The 24,885-nt window shown below is 41.4% G+C and overlaps 1 protein-coding gene across 1 annotated transcript in view; it reads left to right on the forward strand.

Moving 5' to 3' along the window:
* AOPEP (aminopeptidase O (putative)) overlaps positions 1–21,256 on the forward strand; it is a 187,457-nt gene extending 166,201 nt beyond the window's left edge. Inside the window, exons 16-18 of the mRNA XM_069880603.1 lie at positions 14,601–14,687; positions 17,314–17,477; positions 20,402–21,256. Coding sequence (XP_069736704.1) covers positions 14,601–14,687; positions 17,314–17,454 — 228 coding nt within the window. The 3' untranslated portion in view covers positions 17,455–17,477; positions 20,402–21,256. The remainder of the gene's footprint in view (positions 1–14,600; positions 14,688–17,313; positions 17,478–20,401) is intronic.
* The last annotated feature ends 3,629 nt before the right edge of the window (positions 21,257–24,885 follow it).

Genomic DNA, 24,885 nt, shown 5'->3' on the forward strand with positions numbered 1-24,885 from the left:
CTGTTCTCCAGCCCTTTCACCAGCTTTGTTGCTCTTCTCTGGACTCTCTCCAGAGCCTCAACATCCTTCTTGTGGTGAGGGGCCCAGAACTGAACACAGGATTCGAGGAGCGGTCTCACCAGCGTCGAGAACAGAGGGAGGATAACCTCCCTGGACCTGCTGGTCACACCGTTTCTGATACAAGCCAAGATGCCATTGGCCTTCTTGGCCACCTGGGCACACTGCTGGCTCATATTCAGTCGGTTGTCAACCAACACCCCCAGGTCCCTCTCCTCCAGGCAGCTTTCTAGACAGACTTCTCCTAGTCTGTAGCACTGCATAGGGTTGTTGTGCCCCAAGTGCAGGACCCGGCATTTGGCTTTGTTAAACCTCATGCCATTGGACTCAGCCCAGCGGTCCAGCCTGTTCAGATCCCTTTGCAGAGCCTCCTGACCCTCCAGCAGATCGACACTTCCACCCAGCTTAGTGTCGTCCGCAAACTTGCTCAGGGTGCACTCGATGCCTTCATCCAGATCATTGATAAAGACATTGAACAGGGCTGGACCCAGCACTGAGCCCTGGGGAACCCCACTTGTCACTGGCCTCCAGCTGGATTTCACACCATTTCCCACCACTCTCTGGGCCCGGCCATCCAACCAGTTTTCCACCCAGGAGAGTGTGCGCCTGTCCAGGCCAGAGGCTGACAGTTTCCGAAGCAGAATGCTGTGAGAAACTCTGTCAAAGGCTTTGCTGAAGTCCAGGAAGACCACATCCACAGCCTTTCCCTCATCCAGCAGCCGAGTCACTTTGTCATAGAAGGCGATCAGGTTAGTCTGGCAAGACCTGCCTTTTGTGAACCCATCTTGACTGGGCCTGATCACCCGGTTCTCTTGCATGTGCTTCATGATAGCACTCAAGATCACCTGTTCCATGACTTTCCCTGGCACTGAGGTCAGACTGACAGGCCTGTAGTTGCCTGGGTCCTCCCTGCGGCCCTTTTTGTAGATGGGCACAACATCAGCCAGCCTCCAGTCCAGTGGGACTTCCCCAGTCTTCCAGGACTGTTGGAAGATGATGGAAAGGGGTTTGGCCAGCACATCCACCAGCTCCTTCAGTACCCTAGGGTGAATCCCGTCCGGCCCCATAGACTTGTGACTGTCCAGTCGGGCTAGCAAGGCTCTGACCACCTCCTCTTGGATCATGGGAGCCTCATTATGCTCCTCTAGTTCCTGGGTTAGTACACAGACGGAACGACCCTCCTTACGACTAAAGACTGAGGCAAAGGCGGCATTAAGTACCTCAGCCTTTTCCTCATCCCCTGTTACTGTTGTTCCTTCTGTGTCCAATAGGGACTGTATGGTCTCCCTAGTCCGCCTTTTATTATTTATATATTTGTAGAAAGATTTTTTGTTATCTTTCACTGACTTGGCCAATCCAATTTCTAGCTGAGCCTTAGCCCTTCTGATTTTTTCCCTACACAATCTCATTTCCCTCCTGTAGTCCACCCAAGAGGCCTGTCCCTTCTTCCAGAGGCCATAAACATTTCTCTTCTTCTTGATATCACTCAAGATCTCTCTATTCAACCAAGCTGGCTTTCTCCCCTGCCGGCTTTTTTTCCGGACCACGGGGATGGCTTTCTCCTGAGCTGCTAGGACCACCCTTTTGAAGAGCTCCCAGCCCTCCTGGGCTCCCTTGCCCTTGAGTACTGTCTCCCATGAGACTTCACCAACCAGCCTGCTGAAGAGATCAAAGTCTGCCCTCTGGAAATTTAATGCTCCAGTCTTGCTAACCACCCTCTTCACTTCACCTAGAACAGAAAATTTTATCATCTCATGGTCGCTTAGTCCTAGGCGTCCACCTACCGCCACATCCCCTACAAGGCCTTCTCTGTTCACCAACAGCAGGTCTAGGAGGGCACCCTCCCTTGTGGGTTCATTCACCAGTTGTGCGAGGAAGTTGTCTCCCACGCACTCCAGGAACCTCCTAGACTGCTTCCTTTCTGCTGTGTTGTACACCCAGCAGTCAGGATGAGATGCCTTATTTTGTTTATAAATCTATGTTCTGCAGGACTTAAAAACTGCTGTGAAAATTTATCACAGATGGAAAGTAAATTTCACCTGCCTTTTCCTTTCCTAATGTTATATTCAGAGAATTATTGTGAAGTCTTCCAGATCGTTCCCCTGGCAAAGGCTAGGAAAGAACATATTACTGTCATAGAGAATCTTGCACATTTTCACTAGTAGAAGGGCTCATCTCAAAGTACATTAGGCTGTACACATCTCCTCAAAGAAATGTCATATCTATGACTGGCACAGCAGCCACTTGTCAGAAGGTTCTTTGTGATCTTGATATGTTTTTTTAACAAAGACCACCCTGTTTCATGTTATTACTTTTTCATGTTATTACTTTCATTGCATCTAAATTCAGTTTGCAGGATTTTTGGCATGGATGATATTGGCATTACTGTTGGTAAAGATAGTTTTTCACAAGTGTGTGTTCACAGGAGTTACATTTTTTTTCCCTAGAAAAAGAATTTTGAAAAGGGTAGTTTCTATGAATATGGCACTTGCTTCTCAAAAATTAGGTCCAAAATCCAATGTGAGGCTAAGAAAATTGGAACAGGATGAGGGAAAAAATGTTTCCATTCACAGCAGCGGGAGCCATGCCCTGGGACTGACTCTGGCTCATGTGCCCATCGTAACTGAGTGGGTGTGTTGGGATGAGTTTATGAGACTCATCAAAGGACGATCTGAAATAGCTGTAATTCAGATTTGTTGTGCTGCTCCATGCAAAGTATGGGGTTTTCTCCAGCTGCTTGAGAAGAACAGAAAATCCCTCCATCAGCTTTAGTTCTCTGAAGAGCATGATCAGAACATGGGATTTATGGAGCAGTAGAACTAGCTTTGCACCAGTCAGCACTCCCAATCCCACACCCCTACGGCAGCCAACAGTAACACATTTGTTCCAAGTGATCTCAGTTGCTGCTGGGTGGCATTAACAGGAGTTTCCAAGCCTCTGACTGATGCTGTTGCTGGTGCTGTTCGCTTTCCACCTTTTGTTTTCCTAATTGGTTTGGGGACTTAATTTCCTCCTTATCTGGCAACTCAACAATCTAGGAAGACTTGGCAAGTGGGGGAGCTGGTAGTAAGAGGGAACTAAATATGGAATTGGGTTGGGCTGGGGTTTTTTACTGTTTATGCAAAGAATTCTTGGAGGAGTATATTGGAGATAGTTCCTGCTTTTATGTGCCCTTTTGTCCAGAAAGGAGGATAAAGTGGTGGAGTCCTCTGGGCTTCTGAAATCAAAGTTGTTCTGGATTGAATGCAGCTGCTTTATATGAATTTTATACGCCGTTTCTGTGTATGGCAATGCAAACCCAGGACTGTAATACAAACCACCTGGCCTTGTCATGACATTTAGAAGTTTGCTTTATTTGGATATTTATGATAGTACTGACATGGATGATAGTAGCCAGGGTATCAAGGAGAATGTAGTTTTGAAAATACAAACAAAAGCTCCTAGTGATCAGCAGTAGGGTTGGTTTGGGGTTTTTTTTTGTTACATTGTGAAATTGTAGGCTTCATTATGCTGGTGTGGTGCATCCTCTCTGTTTGTTTGTTTGTTTAATTCAGGGGGAAAAAAACAACCTGAAGGTACTTTTCATTGAAAATAAACCAGTTTTGAGGTTACGTCCAAACTGCTCTTCTAGTATGAGGAGCTCCTTCTTGTATGAAGGCTGACTTCAGATACAGGTAATGCCTTGGAAAAAAAATATGCTATGCCATAAGCTTGTGAGGTCTAAAGATTGCAAGAAACAGAACAAATCAAAGCCAGTAACTGTAGCTTGTTCTGATGTCATTACCTTAGCCGCACAGATCTGGTCTGACTGCTGAGTCACTGACTTAATAGTGTGTAGGTGAAAGTCTGCTTTCCTCCTTAACTTCTTGCCATTTAAATACCTTTGGGGTTGTGGTGTCCTGGAGAGGAATTTTGTTGTGTTCCACATGGGGTAAGCATCATCCTAAGCAGCAACAGTCACTATATTCTTGAGCAAAGGGAATAAAGGGGGAGAAGATGGGTAAAGAATCTTAAACTTGGAGTGAAATGTAGATGTTCTTATTTCAGGAGTAAGCATGTTTCTTCTGAGTCTATAAAATCAATATGTATTTCACTTACTTAAACATTTTTGCTGAGGGTTCAGGAAGGGGGTCTGTGTGAGAGTGAGGTGAAAGATCTTTGTCTTTAGAGTCAAAATCTCCTGTTTAACTGTTTTGAAAATTGGAAACAAAGCTTTAAATTATGCAAAGTTGGAAGGATGTGAACAGGCTGAGTAGACAGGCTGTGACCTAAGCTGTGGAAAAGCCAGGCAGCCTCATTGTTCATTGACTGGAATTTGAGTCTTATATTCATATGGAGCCCTAGATTCTGTCTATGACAGTAATCTTGCCTGTCAGTCACAAATGTGTGGACTATGGTCACTGTGGGAGACCAAAGATAAAAAGAAGGCACTTTTTTTTTGCCTCTACTTACAAGAAGGAGGAGATAGACGTAGAGGGATGGAGAGATTGATGTAAGCAAAGGAGATAGCTTGCCGTTTCTTTGATACTTGCAACAGCCTTTCCTTTTACTGAGCAGGACTTATAATTTAGTAATAATTGGTAACAGGCGGCTGGTGTGCTTGATCTCAAACTCTTCAGAGATGGATTTCTGCTTCAGATGTATGGGTGTTAATGTGCTTTTTCCCACTAAAACATTTGGGTTTATGAGCCTAATGTGCTTTTATGTGCATATATAAATAGCTTGGGTTGAAATACATAGACAAACACTGTATGGGTAAAAATACTGGCAGACACCATCTGGAAGCAGCCAGGAGAGACAGTGGTCATGGGAAATAGTTGAATCGCTCATGATGTTGGTATAAAAAAATTACACTGATGCCAAAGATATTCTAGCTGGTAGGGTGTCAGAGGGAATGTGGATGGGGTTGTATATGAGATGGAGAGGCAGTTATGCTGCTGCCTTTTGAATAAGGTGTCATTTGGGATGTATACTTATGTCCAAGCCAGTCTTACCTTGCTGAAGGTATGGGTTTATCCCTGCAGTACTCTATGGTGGACGCTGCAGTTGTACCTGAGGCTGGGACATGGTCTTCCTGCCTTCCCCTCTGAGCTACAGTATCTCCCAGCCCCTCAGCACCCTGTCCCTGCTTGCCCATGTGTGCAGCCATCCTCACCACAGCACCTAGATGGGAGAAGGGGTAGTTGGGTTGAAGGGTGCAAAAGGGAGCAAAGCCCCAGGAGGACCCCACCAGCCCTGTAGTGGGGGTGGGGACAGTGTGAGATGCTGTAGGGTTGGGTGCAGGTGCAAGACCCACCCAGCTCTGGTGCAGAGTCCTGCTGGGATGCCAGCACATCTCCCAGTACCAGGAATGCAGGGAGGTTTGTGGTCATGGCGCAAGCCTGCCTTCTCCCCAGCCAGAAGTCAGTCTTGCCCCTGAGAGCCAGCAGCACCACAGCAAAGCAAAGCTCAGCACATCTCTCCAGTGAAATTGTTAAAAAAGAAGTTGATGGCATCTTTTCTGCCGTCTTCATCCTGCTGCAGGCTGTGAACGGCACTAATGCTCTGGCATGCAGAACAGGCAGGGGACAGTGATAGCATTTGGTTCTAGTATAATCTGTGTATTTATGGTTTTAATTAAGGCTTATTTTTAAAAAACTTTGGTTTTCAAATGAAATGAGTTCGCATGCTGTGTTAAACATTTTTGTACCTTACATGCACTATGGTATAGGAGCCACTGCCCCTAGCATGGAGATGGCCGCAGCACAAAGGGTAATGCAGTGAGAAAAGCCTTTGGGCACAGCAGGGACACACTGTCCCAGCAGATGTTGTTGAAGCTGTCACACTACCTTGGTGCTGGTAGCCCTCTTCTCGTCTAACTGTGCTGTAGGTCACTGTCCTATCGTTGTTCTGCTGATCCACCATAAAAGAATGAAAACTGCAGGCCACATCCTGTTGTGTGTCCGAATCCTGTTAGACTGGATGGGGAGGGGCAGGCTGAGGAGCATTTGGATTACAGAATTAGGCATCCTAAGTGAGTCACTTATTCACAGTGACAACTTTGACAGCAGAAGAGAGGCATCACCCATGACACCAGTGAAGAAGGATTAGACATGGCTTCTTAGTCTCTTCCTTTTTCTAACTTCTTTTTGAAAATTTTCTTCAGCTAATGCGGATGTCATTGGTCATAGGTGGAGCCCACACAGAGAGCAGTGTCTGGTCTCTAATTGGGAGCTCCCTGCTTGTGAACCTGAGGTGGAGAAAAAAGGGCATTTATCTTTTCCAAACAAGTCCTCAGCATGTGCTTCATTGCCAGGAATTAATCTTGTTCTGAAATGCTGCCCTTTGGTTGCCAGCCGTGCCTCTCTGATCACAGAAAGCAGCAGGGGCACCCTTGGCTCTGCTTGGACTTCCATAAGCAACATGTTTGGTGATTCATGGGCTTTCGTATGCTTTTGCAGGAAAGAGTCTCCACTCTGGCTGTGGAGAAGCATGTGCTTTAGTTGGATGTGGAAGTGCAATAACATGCTTATAGTCTGTGGGAGCTGAAGAAGAGGGATCTAATCAGATTGCTCTTAGGCAAGGCTGTTGTACTACAGAAACTTTTTAACAGTAAAATTCAATTTCATTACGTAAAACTGGGTGAATGCTAGAGCAGAAGCAGGCTGTTGGAGGGGAGTGGAAAGGATGGGAAGGAACTGCGTTTGTAAGGATGGGAGGATTCAAGACTGCACCCACAGCTGATTGAGACTTGCACAGATACAGGAGCACGCTGCCTGACCTGCTGGGACATTTGCTCACTTACAGGCTCAAATGCTATAAGTTGTCTCACAGTCTGTCATTGACCACACAGCAGCATTTGGTTTTTAAAAGCCTGATTGTACAACACCTCTCACTTTACAGGATGCACAGAGGGAAAGGGGCTGTCTGAGGTAGCAGGAATTGGCATGGGGCTGCTTGTACAATCCATGAGCATGATGGGGCTCAGTGAAGTCGATCAGTCTCAGGTCCAGTGGCCCCTATCCCAGTGAACAGCAATTCCTCCCAGTACGCAACATAAAATGCAGCATGATTAAGGCTACCAAACCCCATATTTTAAATTTGAAGTGTATCATAATTTTGGATGTATCTCTGGAAAATTAAGTATTTAGTACTGAGAAAGAGCTGTAAGAAACAGCATTAAGTGAACCTTGACACTATGACAGTCTCAGAAAAAAAGTTGCCGTCAAAGAATGATGATGTGATTGAGAGCTGCCCTGCAGAGAAGGACTTGGGGGTGCTGATCGATGAGAAGCTCAACATGAGCCAGCAATGTGTGCTCACAGACCAGAAGGCCAAACGTATCCTGGGCTGCATCAAAAGAAGAGTGGCCAGCAGGTTGAAGGAGGGGATTCTGCCCCTTTATTCCTCTCTTGTGAGACCTCTTCTGCAGTACTGTGTCTAGTTCTGGAATCTTCAACATAAGAAGGATATGGAGCTGTTGGAACAGGTCCAGAGGAGAGCTACGAAGGTGATCAGAGGGCTGGAGCACCTTCACTATGAGAGCAGACTGGGGTTGTTCAGCCTGGAGAAGAGAAAGCTCCGAGGAGATCTTATAGAGACCTTCCAGTACCTGAAAAGAGCCTCCATGAAAGCTGGAGAGGGACTGTTCACAAAGGCTTATGGTGATAGGATGTAGAGGGGCAGATTTAGACTAGGCATTAGGAAGAATTTCTTCACCATGAGAGTGGTGAGGCACAGGTTGCCCAGGGAAGCTGTGGCTGCCCCATCCCTGGAGGTGTTCAAGGCCAGGCTGGATGGGGCCTTGGTCAGCCTGATCTAGTGGGAGGTGTCCCTGCCCACGGCATGGGGGCTGGAACTAGATGATCTTTGAGGTCCCTTCCAACCCAAACTATTCTATGATTCTATGAAAGAACCATGCTGCTGTGACACGGTGTGTGGCCCATGGTTTCCTTTTCCCTGCAGTGTTGTCAGAGTGAGTGCTGTGAGACCTGAGAGATAAATTAGACTATGAAAAGTCCAAGAGTTTTTGGTTCAAAATACAATCTCATTTAAGCTAACAGCTTTTTTGCTCAGTCTTCGGACAAACCCTTGGCATTCACATTAATTACCATTACAGAATCCTTGTCAGAATGATGAATCCATTCTGTTTGCATCAGTAGGATTTTTTTTGTAGGAGTACATTTTTTCAGGTTGTTGGTACTCTGTAAACACAGTTGTTATTCACATGACTGTCTCATTGCTCCTTATGAACTGCTTCAGCATCCCTAAACATCTTACTTGGGTGAATGTTCATGAAAACAAATTTGCATGCTAAAGCATGCATATTCTGTGGCATAAAAGACAGGAATACCCATTTGAAATTCAGTCTATATAGAATGCAAAGTCACAGATGCAACCTGACTGATTAACTAAAGAGTAACTTTTTCTGCTAAGATAGAGGGAAATAATCAGATCATTAAATGCACTGTTAAATTTGCAGTTTTGAACTGTCATTCTTCCATGTTAAGCAATTGTAAAACCTCTCTTTTTTTTTGTCCAAATATTGCTCTGTAACATGTGGCATTGTTCCTTAATTGTCTAGGAAAATGTAATATTTGAATCCAGTTTATGTGTAGATAACAAGATACTGCGGATAAATGCTTTCAGATGGAACAGAGCAATGTTTTCGTGGTCTGGAGATACGGACTTCCTTCTTGTTAATTAAAACTAATCTGTAGTAGCATAGCTTGGTTACTTCAAAAAGTTTCTTTGCATTTTACCCTCTACAAATTAGACTAAAATCTGACCTCTGAGTCTCTTTAATTAAGACTTGAGTTGTTCAAATAGTTTTTTCAATAGAGCCTGAACCTGTGCTTTATAAAGATCACATATGCCTCCTACCTTTAATAAAGGTTTAATTTTCTTCAACAATAGGTCTTACTGTATTTCAAACAGCCCAGTTTTCTGAGATCTCTTAAGTATGTTGCCTTTGTTCAGTGATTTAGATTTGTTGTCTCATGGCGCCTTTTAAATTGGATCCAGCTATTAACAAAATGTACTCATTTTCCCTGAAGCTAGCCTCCCACTCTGCAGACCAAAGGCTTAGTAAACTCTAGCTTTTTCCCCTTCCTTTAATAAAAGCTTGGTTTAAATTACTTGTTTCTAAATCTTATTTGTAGACCTCAGAAGTAAAATATTTATTTTTCGCTTGCGTACATGTGATTGACAACGTTAGCAAACTAGATCAGTACAATGCTACATTAAGCTTTCTGTGAGAATGTTTGTAATAGGCTTGTTTGATTGTTTGTGTTGGGCAAGGCAGAGTAATATGGATTAAGCAAAGTAACTTATCACCTTTTAAAAAAAAATACCACTTTAAATTAAGATATGTTCAAATAGTTTTGAAATATTGTTTCTCAGGTATGTCACTAGGAGCTTTTCCTTGGAAAGTCAAGCCATGTATTTGATTCCTTAGATGGGTTTAATCAGTCGGCTTAAAGCACCATTTCCCCAAAGGCCTTGACCTACGCTGCTAAAACAAAGGGACCATCTTAGAGCTGGATTATTAGCATATTTTTATAAGTATTTGCTTCAATTAAATAATCTCACACAGCAGCTTGCATTCTTTGAAAACAGACTAACACAATGTAATTTTGGTTTCTCGAGAGCTTTCCTTGCATTATCAAAATACAGGTAATGTTTGAGTTGCAAATAATATTGTGCAGTACTGTATATTTTTCTTAAAATGGAACTAAAAGATAATATGAGGCCACTCAAATTATTTGTATAAGATGTTACTCCTAAATTTGGGACACTCTTCTATCTGACAGTAGCATTCCTACAAGACATTTCATCTAAGTGCTAGACAATACTTTGATCTTGATGTGGCTGATATTTATGAAAATGTAAGATCTGGTTTCCAAATGTTGTCCCTGATGCAGTGAGTGTCTCAGTGTCTTCTTGACACTGAACTATACCGCAGAATTGCAGTACTAATATAGGTAGCGTCCTGCAAAACTCACAATAACAATCGTCACTTGGCGTAAAAAGCTAGTAGTGGAAATGTCCACGTGAGCTGCAAAAGTAGGGCAGGAGGAAAGAAAATTTCCAGGATCCATCCATGAGGAACCTGAGACCCCAGCAGACCTCCATCGCCCTCCCTAGCCACCACTCCCCATCCTCAGGAGCACCAGCCATCAGTTGTGGACACAGAAAGACAGCTATCAGCTTGGAATTTGAGGCTGAGAAAATAAATTGCTCTTCCAACTTTGGTACTGCCAAACCAATAAGAGCATGTGTGGTGGTTACAGGTATTTCTTCAGATCCAGAGAAGTTCTATGTGCTGACTGCCAGAAGTAACAGGAAGGATTGCTGTGAATTACTTTTCAGGTTTAGTTTATATTGTTTACGGTGTAGCCATCCAAAATAACATATGATGTGCATCTCTGAACCGTGCAGAAGAGCACAGAGAAGTGCACAGATAAAATTCGCAGAGGACTAATGATTCTTATTTTTGCCGCTGGGTATTTGCTCCTGGGAGGAACAGAAAAGCCAAGAAGAGCATACACAGGATGCAGTATGGTTAGCTCAGTCCTACCAAAAGCTCCTTAGTTTTCAAAATTTCCTTTCGAGACTGGTTCGTTAGAAGTGCCTGTTCACATGACTCATTCATTAGGCTGTGAAGCTGTGGGGCCCTTTTTACTTTTCCTGCTCTAAGCATTGGATGAGATGTTGGGAACTGAATTTATTTTTTCCGTCCTTTTCTTATGTGAATAAAATTCTCATGTTTGTGGTATCAGCCTAGGGTGTGGATTATACTAGAAAAATTACTTCTTTGTAGTGCACATGTAGGAGAAGTAACTGTGTTTGCTTTAGCTGCAGTTTGTGTTACGTGGCCATCTACACACTGTACTGCATGGAGGGCGTGGGGGCAGGAGAGTAAGCAATATATTCAGTCCTGGTGTTAGTGAAGATTTCAGTGCCAGCATTATGCAGATCACCCTCTGCCCCTCTAGCACCTGGACCCTGCCTTGGTTTCTGTGCTCTGCTTACTGGTGTCCTGCACAAGACATGGGATAACCAGGAGGGCTTCACAGGCACTTCATCAGCAGTTGGTTGTCCTGCAGTTTGCTCTCATGCATGGGAATTTGGGGCTTTTTGGAAAACAGGAGGCAAATATGTAATCTGAGGACAACAGACGTGCTGCTCCTGTCCCAAATGGCAAAGCTGCGGCATTTCAGGTCTGGAAATGTGCCAAGATTTGCATTTACACGGGGAAAGAAAAAGAAAAAAATGAAGGAGAGAAAGAAAAGTGTGTGCTTTCACAGATCTCACTCAACAAATAAATATTTTTCTTTTAAACTATTTGAAAGGAGGTTGATTGCAAAGAACAGGAACCCTATGGGGAACAATTAAGGGAATGGGCACAACTTAATTGTTCCATGTTTTCCAAAACCATTGGGATTCACATTATCAGGCTATGATACAATTATAAGGCAGACCTACACAGGGTTAGTATGTGAGGAAGTAAGGACATGTGAACGACTTCACAGGGACATTTTCTATTCTGTTCTCCTTGCAGCTATTATAGTTGTTCCAGGAAAGGCACATTGAGGACAAGTTGGCTTGTGCATAGCATATAGGCTGGTCCCTGCTTCGTATTGAAAGGAATCAGAAATTTAGTCCCCAAAATCTTATGACCTCCTCCTTTAGCATCAATAAATATTTTAATAGCCGCAGGGGAAAAAAACGGCTTTAGCATGAGGTATGAAGAAAGCCCCATCCCAGTATACTTTGTAATCTGATGCTGAAATATTCTTACTGAAGGCACAGTTTGAGGTCTTAGACACAGAAACTGAATTAGATTGCTTATCTCCTGAGTAAATGCTGTAACTGCTGGACCATGAGATGTAAAAGAGTAATGATCCCAGGAGATGACCACAGTCCCTTTCTCCTCCTTATGCTGCTCATACATACTATGAGAATATATAAGGAATTTATTTTATTTTGTTTTTAAATATATGACAGAAAGTGCAGAATAAGGTGTGTTGGATGAAAATATACGAACTTTTGAATGTGTTTATATTCAGTTTGGTTAATTTGCCCTACAGATGAGAGAGGTATGTGCTTAATTTTTGGGCCTTGAAGGTTCAGTCTAGGCATGGAGCTGCTCGGTGCTATGAGAAATGCTCTGTAAGAAAGCTGGACTTCCTAGGAACATTTACTGATGAAATGTTTGATATATTCAGGGAGATGGAGCAGCTGAGTAGGGGTTTGAATGTCTTCATTATTGATATGGCCTTCTACAGCAAAGCATGTTGAATCTTGGGAAGCTTTTTTACTTTTGTAGATTTAGCTCTGGTTCCACTTGTAAGAATCTTCACAGCTGTTGTTTTATCAGCAAAAAGCTTTAGCTTTCATTCCCTACCATGCATTGCACTGGAGCTGTTCAGTATCGTGCAATCTAATGAATCATAGAATGGTTTGGGTTGGAAAGGACCTTAAAGATCATCTAGTCCAACCCGTCTTCCATGGGCAGGGACACCTTCCACTAGATGAGGTTGCTGGAAGCCCCGTCCAACCTGGCCTTGAACAACTTCCTGGGGCAATCTGTTACAGTGCTTCACCACCCTCATAGGGTAGCATTTCTTCCTTCTATCTAATCTAAACCTACTCTCTTTCAGTTTAAAGCCATTACCCCTTGTCCTGTCACTACCTCTCCTTCTAAAAGTCTTCATCTTCCTTGTAACCCCTCCAAATACTGGAAGGCTGCTCGAGTGTTTCCCTGGAGCCTTTTCTTCTCCAGGTTGAACAACCCCGATTCTCTCAGCCTGTCTTCACAGGAGAAGTGCTCCAGCCCTCTCATCATCTTAGTGACTCTCCCACTACAATCTCATCTGTTCCTGCCTTCCGTTTAATCCTGATCCATAATCTCTTGGTCAGTTCCTCATCCATCCCCACATGGATCTCCATGCACTCCAGTGGGTCATTGACGTAGATGGTGACACACCACTCCTTGTCTCCCTTTTCTGTCCTTCCAGAAGATCCTTTTATCCTCCCATTCCAACATTCCAGTCATAGAAGCCATCCCTCCATGTCTCCATCATGCCAGTTATTATCTTACATGCTGTGAGTGCAAACTCCACTCAGCCCCAAAACCCCTCAGCATTTTGTTTCATTCATAAGCTGTGTTCAAACTATTTCATGTGAGAGGCCAGCTGCAAGCCAGCTGCAAAGCCAGAAAGGGCTCTTCTGGGACTTGTGAGCATTTATCACTTATTAACTATGCTAGTGGGATTAACATCTAATTATGTAAGTCTGTGAAGTTTTTACCAGAGATACAGAGTTGGCAAAGACTAGGACAACAAGGAAAGTATTTCCAAAAGCAACAATATATTTAAGTGTGACTTTTCCCCTTTCCCTTTCTGGCTTCCATTCTCAATGGTATCAGTAAATCTATCATTTGGAAAAAAAAGTCTATATTCATGCTTGATATGAGAACAATTTGGACTCAGTTCTGAATAATACGTGCTAACACTTTGCTCTTACTGTGAAAGGTGACTGTTATTACATTAGATGCCCTGTCTTTTGAAAGATGGCAAGAACAAAGACTGAATGAGGATGATTGAGAGGGTGGAAGGGTTTTATTGCATTTAACTGTTTTCCTTTAGGATCAGTGTTGAGCTACTAATATAATGTAAAATGTTCGGCTGTTCACTGTCTACAGCTGAGGAAGCCTTGATGAAGATTAAGTTGATGCTTATGCCACAGGAGTGACTAAGAACAAAGTCAGAACATTAAAGACAACAACCAAAAAAAACCCCATATATAATTTGTATTTACACTGCTTCAATAGAAATATTTTTAAATTACAGTTTGCTTGAAAATTTCCATACTTGTCATTGCAGTATGTTAATGACTGTTTTTGTCAATGTGCATTTGGTAGAACAGCCCAGCTTTTTACCTGTACATGGATTTTAAATGCTTTTCAAGGTGCTTAAAATCTATTACTGGCAAAGACATGGTGGCAAAACTACTTGATTTCATTGAAAGCTCCCCGTTTTGTGTTTTTTTATCTACCACTTAGCTTTTTGTCATGGATTTAATATTAGTACAGAGCTATATTTAAGCCTTTTTATTGGTTTGTTTGTACACTTACACAGGCAAAAGTATCAATTACATCTTGTGGCTTTTCCAGGTTTTTGCAGTGCTAATCTCCTTTCCCACACCCCTTGTAACAGTATAAAAGAAAGAATCTATAGCCTAATTAAAAGGAAAAAAGTAAAAGCTGGAAACAGTGGAGGTGAAAATCCTGCAGATCTGTGCCTGGATGTGGGTTATTTTAGTTACATGGAACCAGGAGTTTGGTTTTGGGCGTTCTGGATTTGTGAAGCCCAGTAACACGCACACAGAGCAGTGCACCTCTGGCCAGCTTATCAGGCACTGTCAAGTGGCATCTGCCTGGCTGCTGGCGAAAAAAAGTCCCAGCCCACCAAAAAACCCAAACCTAACAACAAAACAAACTGGTTAGAAATTTATTGTTTATCAACACTCACTCCCTGATATTTTTTCTCGTCCCAAAGGTTCGGCATCGGTGGTGTGAACTTGTTGTTAAACACAAGTACGTGCCTGGGTATGGAGATGTTGAGAAATTTCTCAGAGAAGATCAGGTCAGTTACATTTAATTAGTGTTTTCAAAATAATCAACTCATTGACACCCTTAATGTGATACTAAAAAATTATTTTACTATATTTTCTTGCTGCAGTTTGTAAAAAAAGTTGAATGTGTATTCATTTTTTGCCTGATTTGCTGCTTGAATGTTGTAGTCTAAGAAAGTCACCTAGGGGTATTGAATCACACCAAGGCACAGCAATCTTCTGGTAAGTGATGAAATAAGATGTGTTCCCTCCTCTCCTACCATTTTCTGCAAGCCAGAGGTTTCAGTGGTGCTAGGAAGATACTTCTCAGTATTAGTTCCCTTTGCAGGATGACGAAGGCAACTGTAGCTGTGAATGTCAATGCATGTAGATAAAAGTTAGGTGCAAAGCAGGCAGTGCTGGGGTGACATCAGTTTTTAAGACAACATCCAGAAGGAGAAGTGTAGCACAGTATGCATTCAGAGAATACTGTATGGTTAGGGAAATGATACCAAAAGATTCTGGATGTCTTAAAAGGCTTGCTATACATGATGTCTTTACTGTGGCTTTTTATTTAGGCCTGATCTAGTGGGAGGTGTCCCTGCCCATGGCAGGAGGGTTGGAACTAGATGATCTTTGGTCCCTTCCAACCCAAACTGTTCTATGATTCCATGATTATGAACTTAAAATTCTAATTGTGCCACTTTTATTTATTTTTAGTCACTATGAACTCTATAAAATCAAGGCATTCAGTGGCTATTTAAAAAGCATGTAAAAATAGAGTATTTTACCTTTTATGTTGACAATGAACAAGTAATTTACAGCCAGGAGTTTTTTGTGCAAATACGTTTTGTCACAACAGCAAAATAAAGTTATTGCAGTCTTGTGTTCTCTCTTCCAGCTCTGATGTATAATTCTATTTATATCTCAGCTAAACAGGCTGCAGACTTCTTGACAAGCTCTTTTATTTGGGGTGGTTTTTTTTTTAAAACTTAATTTATAAAAATAAGGAGTTATATATATTGTGCATATTTTAATCCTATGAAAGGATGGAGATAACTGCCAGCAGAATCTGTGAGTGGGAGCGGAGGGAAATCGTTGAGTTCATAAACCAAAACATATTGAATTGTGTTATGTTTGGAACAGTTATTATGCCAAATAAAGACTAAATATTTCCTGCAGTGTAGGAAAATATTTTTTGCAACTTTTTTTAATGTAGTCTTCAATATATTTAATATCATTTACTCTAGTAGTACATGGAGATTATGGCACAACCAACTTCTGGAGTGATTACAACTCAGATCAGAGCAGTTGCATGTACTTACTGATCATAAAACACTTGGCTTTTTTAAAGTCTGGAAAAAATGCAAATGTGACTATTTAAATCCTTTTCAGGACTACAAAACGTCACTGTGTTTACTGCACATTAATGTTTAGGCTTGAGGAAAAATTAACACTGGGTAGAGAAGGTAATTCCTATTTGTAACAAAATTTCAATATTTTGAACTTCTCTGTGAAAGCAGCTGGAGCCCAGCTACATGCCTGATGTGGATGCCAGACCCTAGTGCAGCTGCAGACCCTGGAAATCTGAATTCTTGGGTCTCCAAAAGGAAGAGAGCATGCCCAGGGGATTGACAAGGAGTCTGGGGACTTTATCCTTTAATTTCAGTCTTTGCTAAACTTTAAATTTCCCTTCTTGTTGAAACTAATTTCTTTAAAGCTTACCAGCCAATGCTAGAAATTGTGAGGAATAGCGTTAAAACTGTCTTTTTTCAGTGCTATCCAAATTTTTCCTCTGCTGCAACTGTCCAAACATTAAGTACAACTGTAAAAGTCAGTGTGCTAAGCTGCTAACATTTTGCCTCATGTATAATCCTGTTTTGGTAAGTGCAACTTAACACTTAGGGAATTGCTGTAATTAGGTGAAAAAATCGCATCATCACCAAAAAGAAAAATAAAAATAGCAATCCCCAATCTGTTTCCCGTTAAGTCAGTGAGGACTTTGCTACCTGGCATTGACGGGGCCCAGATCTCATCCAAGCACACTGCTATTGTCTTTTTTGATAGCTCCTCTGTCCAGAACTAGCAGCTGGGAAAAGCCACCTTCTTAGCAAACCAGAATGTGTATATGGTCAGCTGTATCTCAGATGTAAAGAGAAGAGTCTGAGATACAGAACTGACAGCATTCAGTTGATGTCCAATTACAGAATTGCCAAATGTGAATTTTGTAGTGGACTGTTTCAGTTGCTGTCCTCTTTATTCACATGCGTGTGTTTGTGTGTGTAAAAATTCCAGTTGGAAAGAAATATATACCCTGTTGAAGGAAGGACAAACTATTTTCTGAAGGGGCATTTGGAAATATTTCAGGTAGTGGATAAAAGAAAACAGATTTTAACTTGAAAAGTAGCAAGGAAAATGGAGTGAGAAAACATTTTCTTGTCACAACGTAACATACATCTCTAGTAGTATTCTGTTCTTACACACTCAATACAAAATATAGACAACCATCCCTAGGGTAAAGAGGTCTAGAGAAAACTACTTTTAGGGGGATAGGGCAAGTGTCATAGAGTATATGGTGTTTTCTGTGCTTTGGGTTGACTGTTTAGTTTTGGTTTTAAGTAGTCATTACTGGTGATAAGTGGTATGTTCCTCTTTCAGGCAATGGGTGTGTATCTCTATGGTGAATTAATGGTGAACGAAGATGTGAAACAACAAGAACTTGCACATAAATGCTTTGCTGCAGCACGAGATCATATGGACGAGTCCTCGGCCAAAGTGGTGGCAGAGATGTTATTCTGAAGAGGTGACTTTTCTTTTTTAAATTAAGCAAACACACTGGTTTTTGCCTTATATGTAAAGAATATGCTGAGCTCACTACACATAGCAAACTTTGGTGTACCATGCAGCCTGTGGCTGCTTAGATTGAGTAGTTCTTGTTAAATACCTTGATTTTTTTTTCATTTTTTTTCTCCTTTTTTGTTAAGTTAGATACATGTAGGCACTAGCTGGAGAACATGGAGCGTGGCTTTGTTGTAAACTTTGTAATGGACTTTACAAGATGCAACTGTAAGTTTGAATGGCCAGAGAATGCCAGGCTTCACCTACATTTTTTCCCCCATTCTGTTTTCTTAACTCTGGTTACAGAATTTGCAGTTGTGCAAGTAGCATTTCTGATGAAGCTGCACGTTGACTTGATAGGCAACATGCTCTTTGAAAAGAGTCTGAGCGCACAGTGGAAGTATGGAACTGTGCACTTGGAAGCAAAACTGAATAATGTGCCACAAGCTGATAATTCAAATGTTTTTGTGTTAAGTGTAGTGAGGCCTTTGAAGACTGATTATGAGGTAAGAGGAGCAGCCTTAACATGGAGAAGCTGCTTAATGTTATACATAACCTAGCTTCCTTCTGAAATTAATGGGGAAGAATCACCAAAGAAAAAGCAGACTTGCAAGAAATATTCATGTAATAAAGATTGCTGCAGGCTGTGAACTGTTAATTTGCAAAGATAGTCTCTGTTTGTCAGCCTATTTGGGTAGTCACAGATAACCTTTCAGTGTTTGTATGTACATGTTTAACACAGCCAATTAGAATTGGAATTAAGGTCTCTTCTAGTAAAGCATACCTCAGATTTTTGCTTAATTATATAACTCGTGTGGCAGATTGATTGCCTTGGTAGTTCACGTACCGTTACAGTTGATTTGTGGTATCAAAATTCAGGCATCTAATTTTGGAAAATAATAATTTTCTATTTGGTATTGAGCAGAAATCTTGATTTTCCACTGTTCAAGTAGGTACATGTAGCAGTACCTGATAGCAAGTTCCACTTGAATATGTGGTTAGTTTACTTATATGAAACACAGTGGATAGATACCATGAAAGCAAAATTGTTTATGAACAGCCATGTTGTTCTTCGGCATAGAGAGAAGAACTGTGTCTGCCAAGGAAACGTTTTGGGAAAAGTGGGTTAGACTGTAGTATTCAATTATCTAGTAAGAGGTTCACCTCTTAGAACAGGTAGGGGTGATGCTTATGTGCTCCCAGTTATTGAGGATCCGCAAGAATCTGAATTATGTTAAACAATTTTTAATCTGGTAGATACCTTCAAGTGTCTGAAGGCCAGAAACACGGAGATGCAGTTTGTTCTGGTACTACTGTACTAATTGGCACTGTCTTCCTATAGCTCCTTCAGTAATAAAATAAACCCCCAAATTTCTACAAGCTTCTGGTAAGTATCTAGTACAGGAAAATTACCTGGTATGTATGTCTTAGCAATAGTCCAGAATTATCAGTTTGACTTTTCAGACAGACTAGAAGTGTATAGTGAGTAATAACATAAAATCTATAGGTGCTGTTATGAGAACAACACTCTGTGTGACTGCACAGCTCTCTTTTAATGTCTTGGCTGTTTGGGTTCCTGGCATGATGATTTGTGACTTAAGATTAAAATCACATTGCCAGGGATTACCACACAGTCATGACTGCAGCTGCTAGTATGAAATTCACCATAACTATCTGATCCGTGCAAGCATGGAATCCTCTCCGTCCATTAAACACACACACACACACACACACAAAAAAGAGGAAAGCAGCAGATGCATCATGGAAGAACCTCATCCAGTAATTAGCTATACTGAGATGGAGACCTCTCTGGTGAGGTGCAGAGCTTAGCTGATTGGTGAACAGTGATTGTTTCCCTCTTTGTTCACAGTGGCTAAGTTCTGCACCTGAGGAGAAGGGGAGAGGAGACTTTGCTTAATGTCAGCCTGCACAGGGTGGAGAACATTTGCTTGCTGAAAATCCTTGCTGCTGAATGGACAGATTCACAGTGAATATGTGTGTGTCAGATGCAGTGTATCAAGGCAGAGGTAACTTGGGGATGACCAAAGACACTTGGTTTTAGTTGAGAATAAGCAGCATTCTTTAAATTCTCTGTCTGACTGCAAACATAAGGCATCGCCTACAGTAATTTGGTTACCATGCTTTTCTAAAGGTCAGAGGAAATAAATGTTTGTGGCTTTAAACTAGAATTATCTATATAAGCTGTGTTTTGTAGTCTTCTCTTTAATGGATGCTGTCATGATCTCTCTGCAATTGTAGTTCAGCACTGTGTGTCGTTTTCAGGAAATGGTTGTTTCCGACTGGAGCTGCCACTTACGGCTGCTGCTGTTGTACCGGGCTGTTGATGGACCCGTCCTCCGGTGCCTACTGAGCTGATATCAGTTCTGATTTTACACACTGGCTCAGTTCAGCAGGAACAGGAGTCGAGCCCTAGAGCAAAAAAAGATGTGCCTTTTCTAGGAGCCTTTGAGAAATGTGTGTTACTGCTTTCTCTCAAAAAGTGAATCAGTATACATTATGATGTCCCAATGCTAAAACACTACATGGCCTAAGGTGGAAAAGCTACTAAAGTACTGTTTAGAAAACTGTTGGCTTAAAACAAGAAGGTATGTGGAGACATAGGACATCGCACAGTACTGCTCTGGTAACTGACCCTCCCGCATTATTTTAGAGCAACCTGCTGATAATCAAGAGAATGTGCTTGCACTATGGATCTTCCCTGTCTTCTCCAGACTTCATTGTGGCAGCTCTAGATATGTAAAGAGATCATTGTTAACTCTGTATCCATAGTTATGCTCTACTGGCAACCTGAAAAACAACTCTATTTGGAAAGCTGGGGCAATCAAGAATGCACAGATACTCCTTTATTGTGACAGAGTAATAACTTTTACTGCTGTTTCCATTGCAGGAAAGATCACAGAGAAATTCTTTTAATGTATCTCCTGCTAAACCCTGCTGGTACTAGGATTTCGTTGACCCAAGACATCAAAGGAAGGATTATGTGACTGCTAAAACAATCAGCTGACAGAAACACTTACCTCTCAGTATTTATGTCTTCCAGAGGCTTGCTGTAACCAACAACACACATGCACAGAACAGACTACACACACACACACACACACACACACACACGTATTACTGTGGCTTTAGGTCATTCTTTAATACAAGAAACTTGGGGTTTATCCTTGCTCTTTGGTGATACAGCCATTCCAACTTCCAGATGCTAAGGACTCTTGACTTGTACAATTTTCTGTAGTCCAGTAATATGGCCAACACTGGTAAGCTCTGAAATTCTATGAAACTGTTTTCTGTACTTAAAATTTTGTTTGTAACTTCTATGCTAACTGAAGAAGTCAACAGAAAATCAGTGAGAGCTGGGGTGGGACTGGAGAGGTGAACCTGAAGCGGAAATAATCTTTGAAAAGTGACCAGCCCATCATCCTAGTGACGGGATGGGATTGAAGGAAAACCAAAAATCAGCATTCTCTCTCCGTCTTGTTCAGGTTAACTTTTACCAGAAATGTTAGACCTTCCATTTTCCGAAAATGTCTTCCATATCCTTGTGCTGCTCCTTTTGCAAAGCTGTATATCCAGTGTAGCTCTTCTTTCTTCGGAACATACTGCTCCACTGATCAGAAGATGTCTTAATTGTTCCTTTCAGAGAGTAAGAATTTAAACCACAAAAATCTGTGAACGCATTTACTTTGTACACTATTGTTTTACATCAAATACTCCTGTAAAAATAAATACTTTGTTTCAAGTATGTGTAGTCTTTCCATTGCACAGTAGTTCAACATTTATTCATCTAGTTGGGAAAAAGGATGACCCCATTTTTGCTTTCACAGTAGGAGAGAAGCAGCTGAATTTTGTTAGTTAATGGATATTAACAAGAAAAATTAAAGGGGGGGGGGGTTTAAAGGTCTTGCACTCAGAATTTAACCTAAAAGCCTTACTCAACAGTGACTTCTGCTCAAAGAGTACAGTTCCTCTTTAGCTCACTACATTTTCTGACTTCCCTCTTTACAGGCAGACAGTGTCAATACCTGAATTATGGGACACTCAGCAACTTCCTTCTAATGCATCAACAGTTAGGAAATCGTCCAAGGACACACTGAGGTTCTGCAATGACTTCTAACATAGTTTTGCTCACAGATTAAGTAATTAAGGGATCCTATTCATAAATGAGTTACAATTCAGTTTACATTTTTTTCTGCAAAGGAAACCAGCTTGCTTTTTTTGCCTTTTCCATTGTGTAAGGGGAAAATTCCAGAGCTGGATAAGGCTCTTGCACAAGGCACCCAGAAATAAATATATTGTAAGCCTGTTCATAGCCAGTGCTATTAAAACTATGTGGCAGGTAAGATATTCCACACATTTGCAAACATCACCAAATTTTTTGTTCTCTCCAAACAATTTGCCTCTCTTACTTTTTTTTCTTATAATATTGAGCACAGCAGTAGTTTATTTTGCTTGCTACAATAGTTCCAATCTGTCTCAGCAGTGTTATCATGAGCGTGAACTTGAACATTGGTGTCTTTCACAACAAAAAACATGGCAAAGAGGTGGCAGCCCTGGCCCTGTGTCTGTACTTTTACAGCCTTTTGTTGCTTAGCCAAGCATTGCTATAGAGTGAGGCTTCAGATTAAGAAGGTACCTAAAGGTGTCTTCAAATAGTTACTGGTACCATAACTCATCAGAAGTAAGAGAGAACAGGAGACTCCTGTATATGTTAAATAGTAGCTTCATTAACATGATAAAAGCATTACCTCATGTTTAAAGTCCTTCTGAATCACGTAAAAGGCTCTAGGAGTAAACCATACAAAGTTTCATTTAGTTTTTAATAGGCCTTCCTGAAAGCTTGGCAGATAAAAACAAAAAACCCACAACCAATGCTTAGCAATGTTCATTTTACTCAAGAGTCTTCCAAGGTGGGTATTTCCATATTAATTCCCTGAGAGGAGGAATTTGTAGATTTAGGTTATAGTAAATAGTGGGAAACAAGAGAAATACCCATTTCCAGACTTGTTGTAAGTAAAAATCACTACCAGAAGTGATGTTTTATCAAGTGATACCTCTGTCCAAATTTAACTGTCAACATGCTAAAATCCAGTGAAACTGTCCATTTGTTAAGTAAGTTGGTTTGTTCTCAGGAATAGTCAAGCACTTGGGGAAAGTGGCAGAAGTGTTACAACATTAAATCTTGGGAGGTGAACACTAAGACTACCTTTAAACACCAGTGGATGTGGCTATGACAAGCACAGACAGTCCTGTAGGTTTAACTTGCCCTACTTAGGTTTAACTCTGCTTCTGTTTCATAGTCAGCCCCTTCTGATGAAATAAAGCGTTTTGTTAGGCTTTTTTCCTCCCATCCCCACTTCAGTCCTTTCCTTGCTTTGGATAGCCTGATGCAGAGGGTTGGACTTTCTCCCATTCATTTCATTAGGCCAGCAGCTGGCTAGGACCTTCTTTTCGTGATGTAGCTTTAAACTGCAAAAATGAATCTCAGATTAAGCCAAAACTATATTTGTAGAGTTAGGCAAGGATCACCATCTATTTTCCTGAACCACTTGCTTCTTCAGCATAAAGGCAGACCATAGTGAGGAGGTGGCCTAAGCAAGTCCTTTGTGCTCTCAGAGGCGATGCATTGCTGGTTGTATGCTTTCTGCTACAAAACACAGAGTAAAACACACCATTTTGCTGACAGTAGTTCCTTTGCTTTGTTTTCTGTCTTCAGAGTTGCTAGAATGTGTTTGCAGCTGCTGCTGGCTCTGTGCTTTCTTCTTTATAAGGGAATTATCTGTACCCTATTGCCCACTCCTTACACACAGGAGGGAAGGAAAAAGGTCTGGCATGGAAACAACACGTCTAGCCAGAAATGCTGGCTGGTCAAGTGGGCAGCTTGAGGAATCAAGTAGGACTTAAGGCATATGGAGGCTAGATGGACTTCTGACACACAGAAAGCACTGTGAAAAAAAGAAATTACAAAAAAAAAAAAAAACAACAAACCAAAAAATCACTGTATTAAGCCACGATAATGTATCATGCAGAGTACTGCAGCCAGACAATTTATCTCTACAGGTGGTGAAAGTCTTGAGAACTGTTATTTCTGTTACAGAGAGTTTTAGCTGTTTTGTTAGAGTTTGCAGGTGTAGACTCCTCTTCATATGTAAGTAAGCTGGAGGAAACCATTGGCACCTTTGTAAGTATGAACAAGCAGCAAGTTACTGTGTGCTATTATGTGCCAAAGGCATTTCTAGTTTACTAGAAAAGTTCTGTGCAGGAACTGGACTCTAAATACCTGGAAAACCCACACCTTTCAGGACACACTCCAGACCCCTGGGTAGGTCCTGCACATGCTGTGGGGCTGGTGCACAAATACAGCTAGTCATGTGTTACAGATAGTCCTGCAGCACAGCACTGCTGTCTTGACTTTTGCGCCTGAAGATCAAAGAATTTCCATGCCTTCACAGGTCTCTCTTTCCATAAGTATGATTTAAGAGTCAGGAGTAGTTATAAATGAACATTCACATTTTACATCTGCAACTTAATGGTATTTTCCACCGAGCAAAGCATGCTCTTAATAGAATAATGTATTTCTACAGTAAGACTACCAGTTGATTTACTTAAACACATGTACTGAGTACAAAAACCTTACTCTAATCCACTGAAAACCCTACCCCAGGACACCAAGTCTTCATACCTAGAAGTAAATGAATGTATTTTGTGGTATTTTAACATATATAAGTGCATTGCCATTCTTGGCCCTTTACAGTCAACTCTTGCAACACAACAAAACCAGAAATCATAGTGTATCAGCAGACACCTTACTCCATTCTGCATCTGTTTAAGGGCCAAGCATGATCAATTAAAATTTAATCCTAATCCATTCAATTTTACATCTGGAAAGTATGATTCCTTTTTCTTGTTCTCTTATGTAAAACATATACCCCTTTCTCCCTCATTCCACTTTTCCCATGCTGCTTCCCTGTAGCCATGGCATCATCATTCATTTTGGACTCTTCTCTTGTTCCCTTCAGTCATGCAGCAGTAGCTGCCATTACGATGTTGTCACTGCAACCCCTTGCGCTGAAATTGCCCATTGTGCTCTGAATTCATTATCACTTCCTGTTCATTTTTTTATAAGGCAGCCTTTTAATAAGATCCCAGTTTTAGTTGAGGAAAAAAAATGTCCCTGTGTGCCTGAATATAAAAAAAAATGCAATTACATAATGAATGCTGAACTTCCTTTTTTTTTTAATATAGATTAATAGTCATATGAACAATCACTCACAAGCTTGTCCATTTTATGTAAGAACAATTATCCCCATCAACATTTTATGGTTTCTAGACATGGCTTCTCCACTGCTTTAGCACTTACTTCTCCTTCTTCAG

This window comes from Phaenicophaeus curvirostris, chromosome Z, assembly GCF_032191515.1.
Source record: "Phaenicophaeus curvirostris isolate KB17595 chromosome Z, BPBGC_Pcur_1.0, whole genome shotgun sequence".
NCBI lineage: Eukaryota > Metazoa > Chordata > Aves > Cuculiformes > Cuculidae > Phaenicophaeus > Phaenicophaeus curvirostris.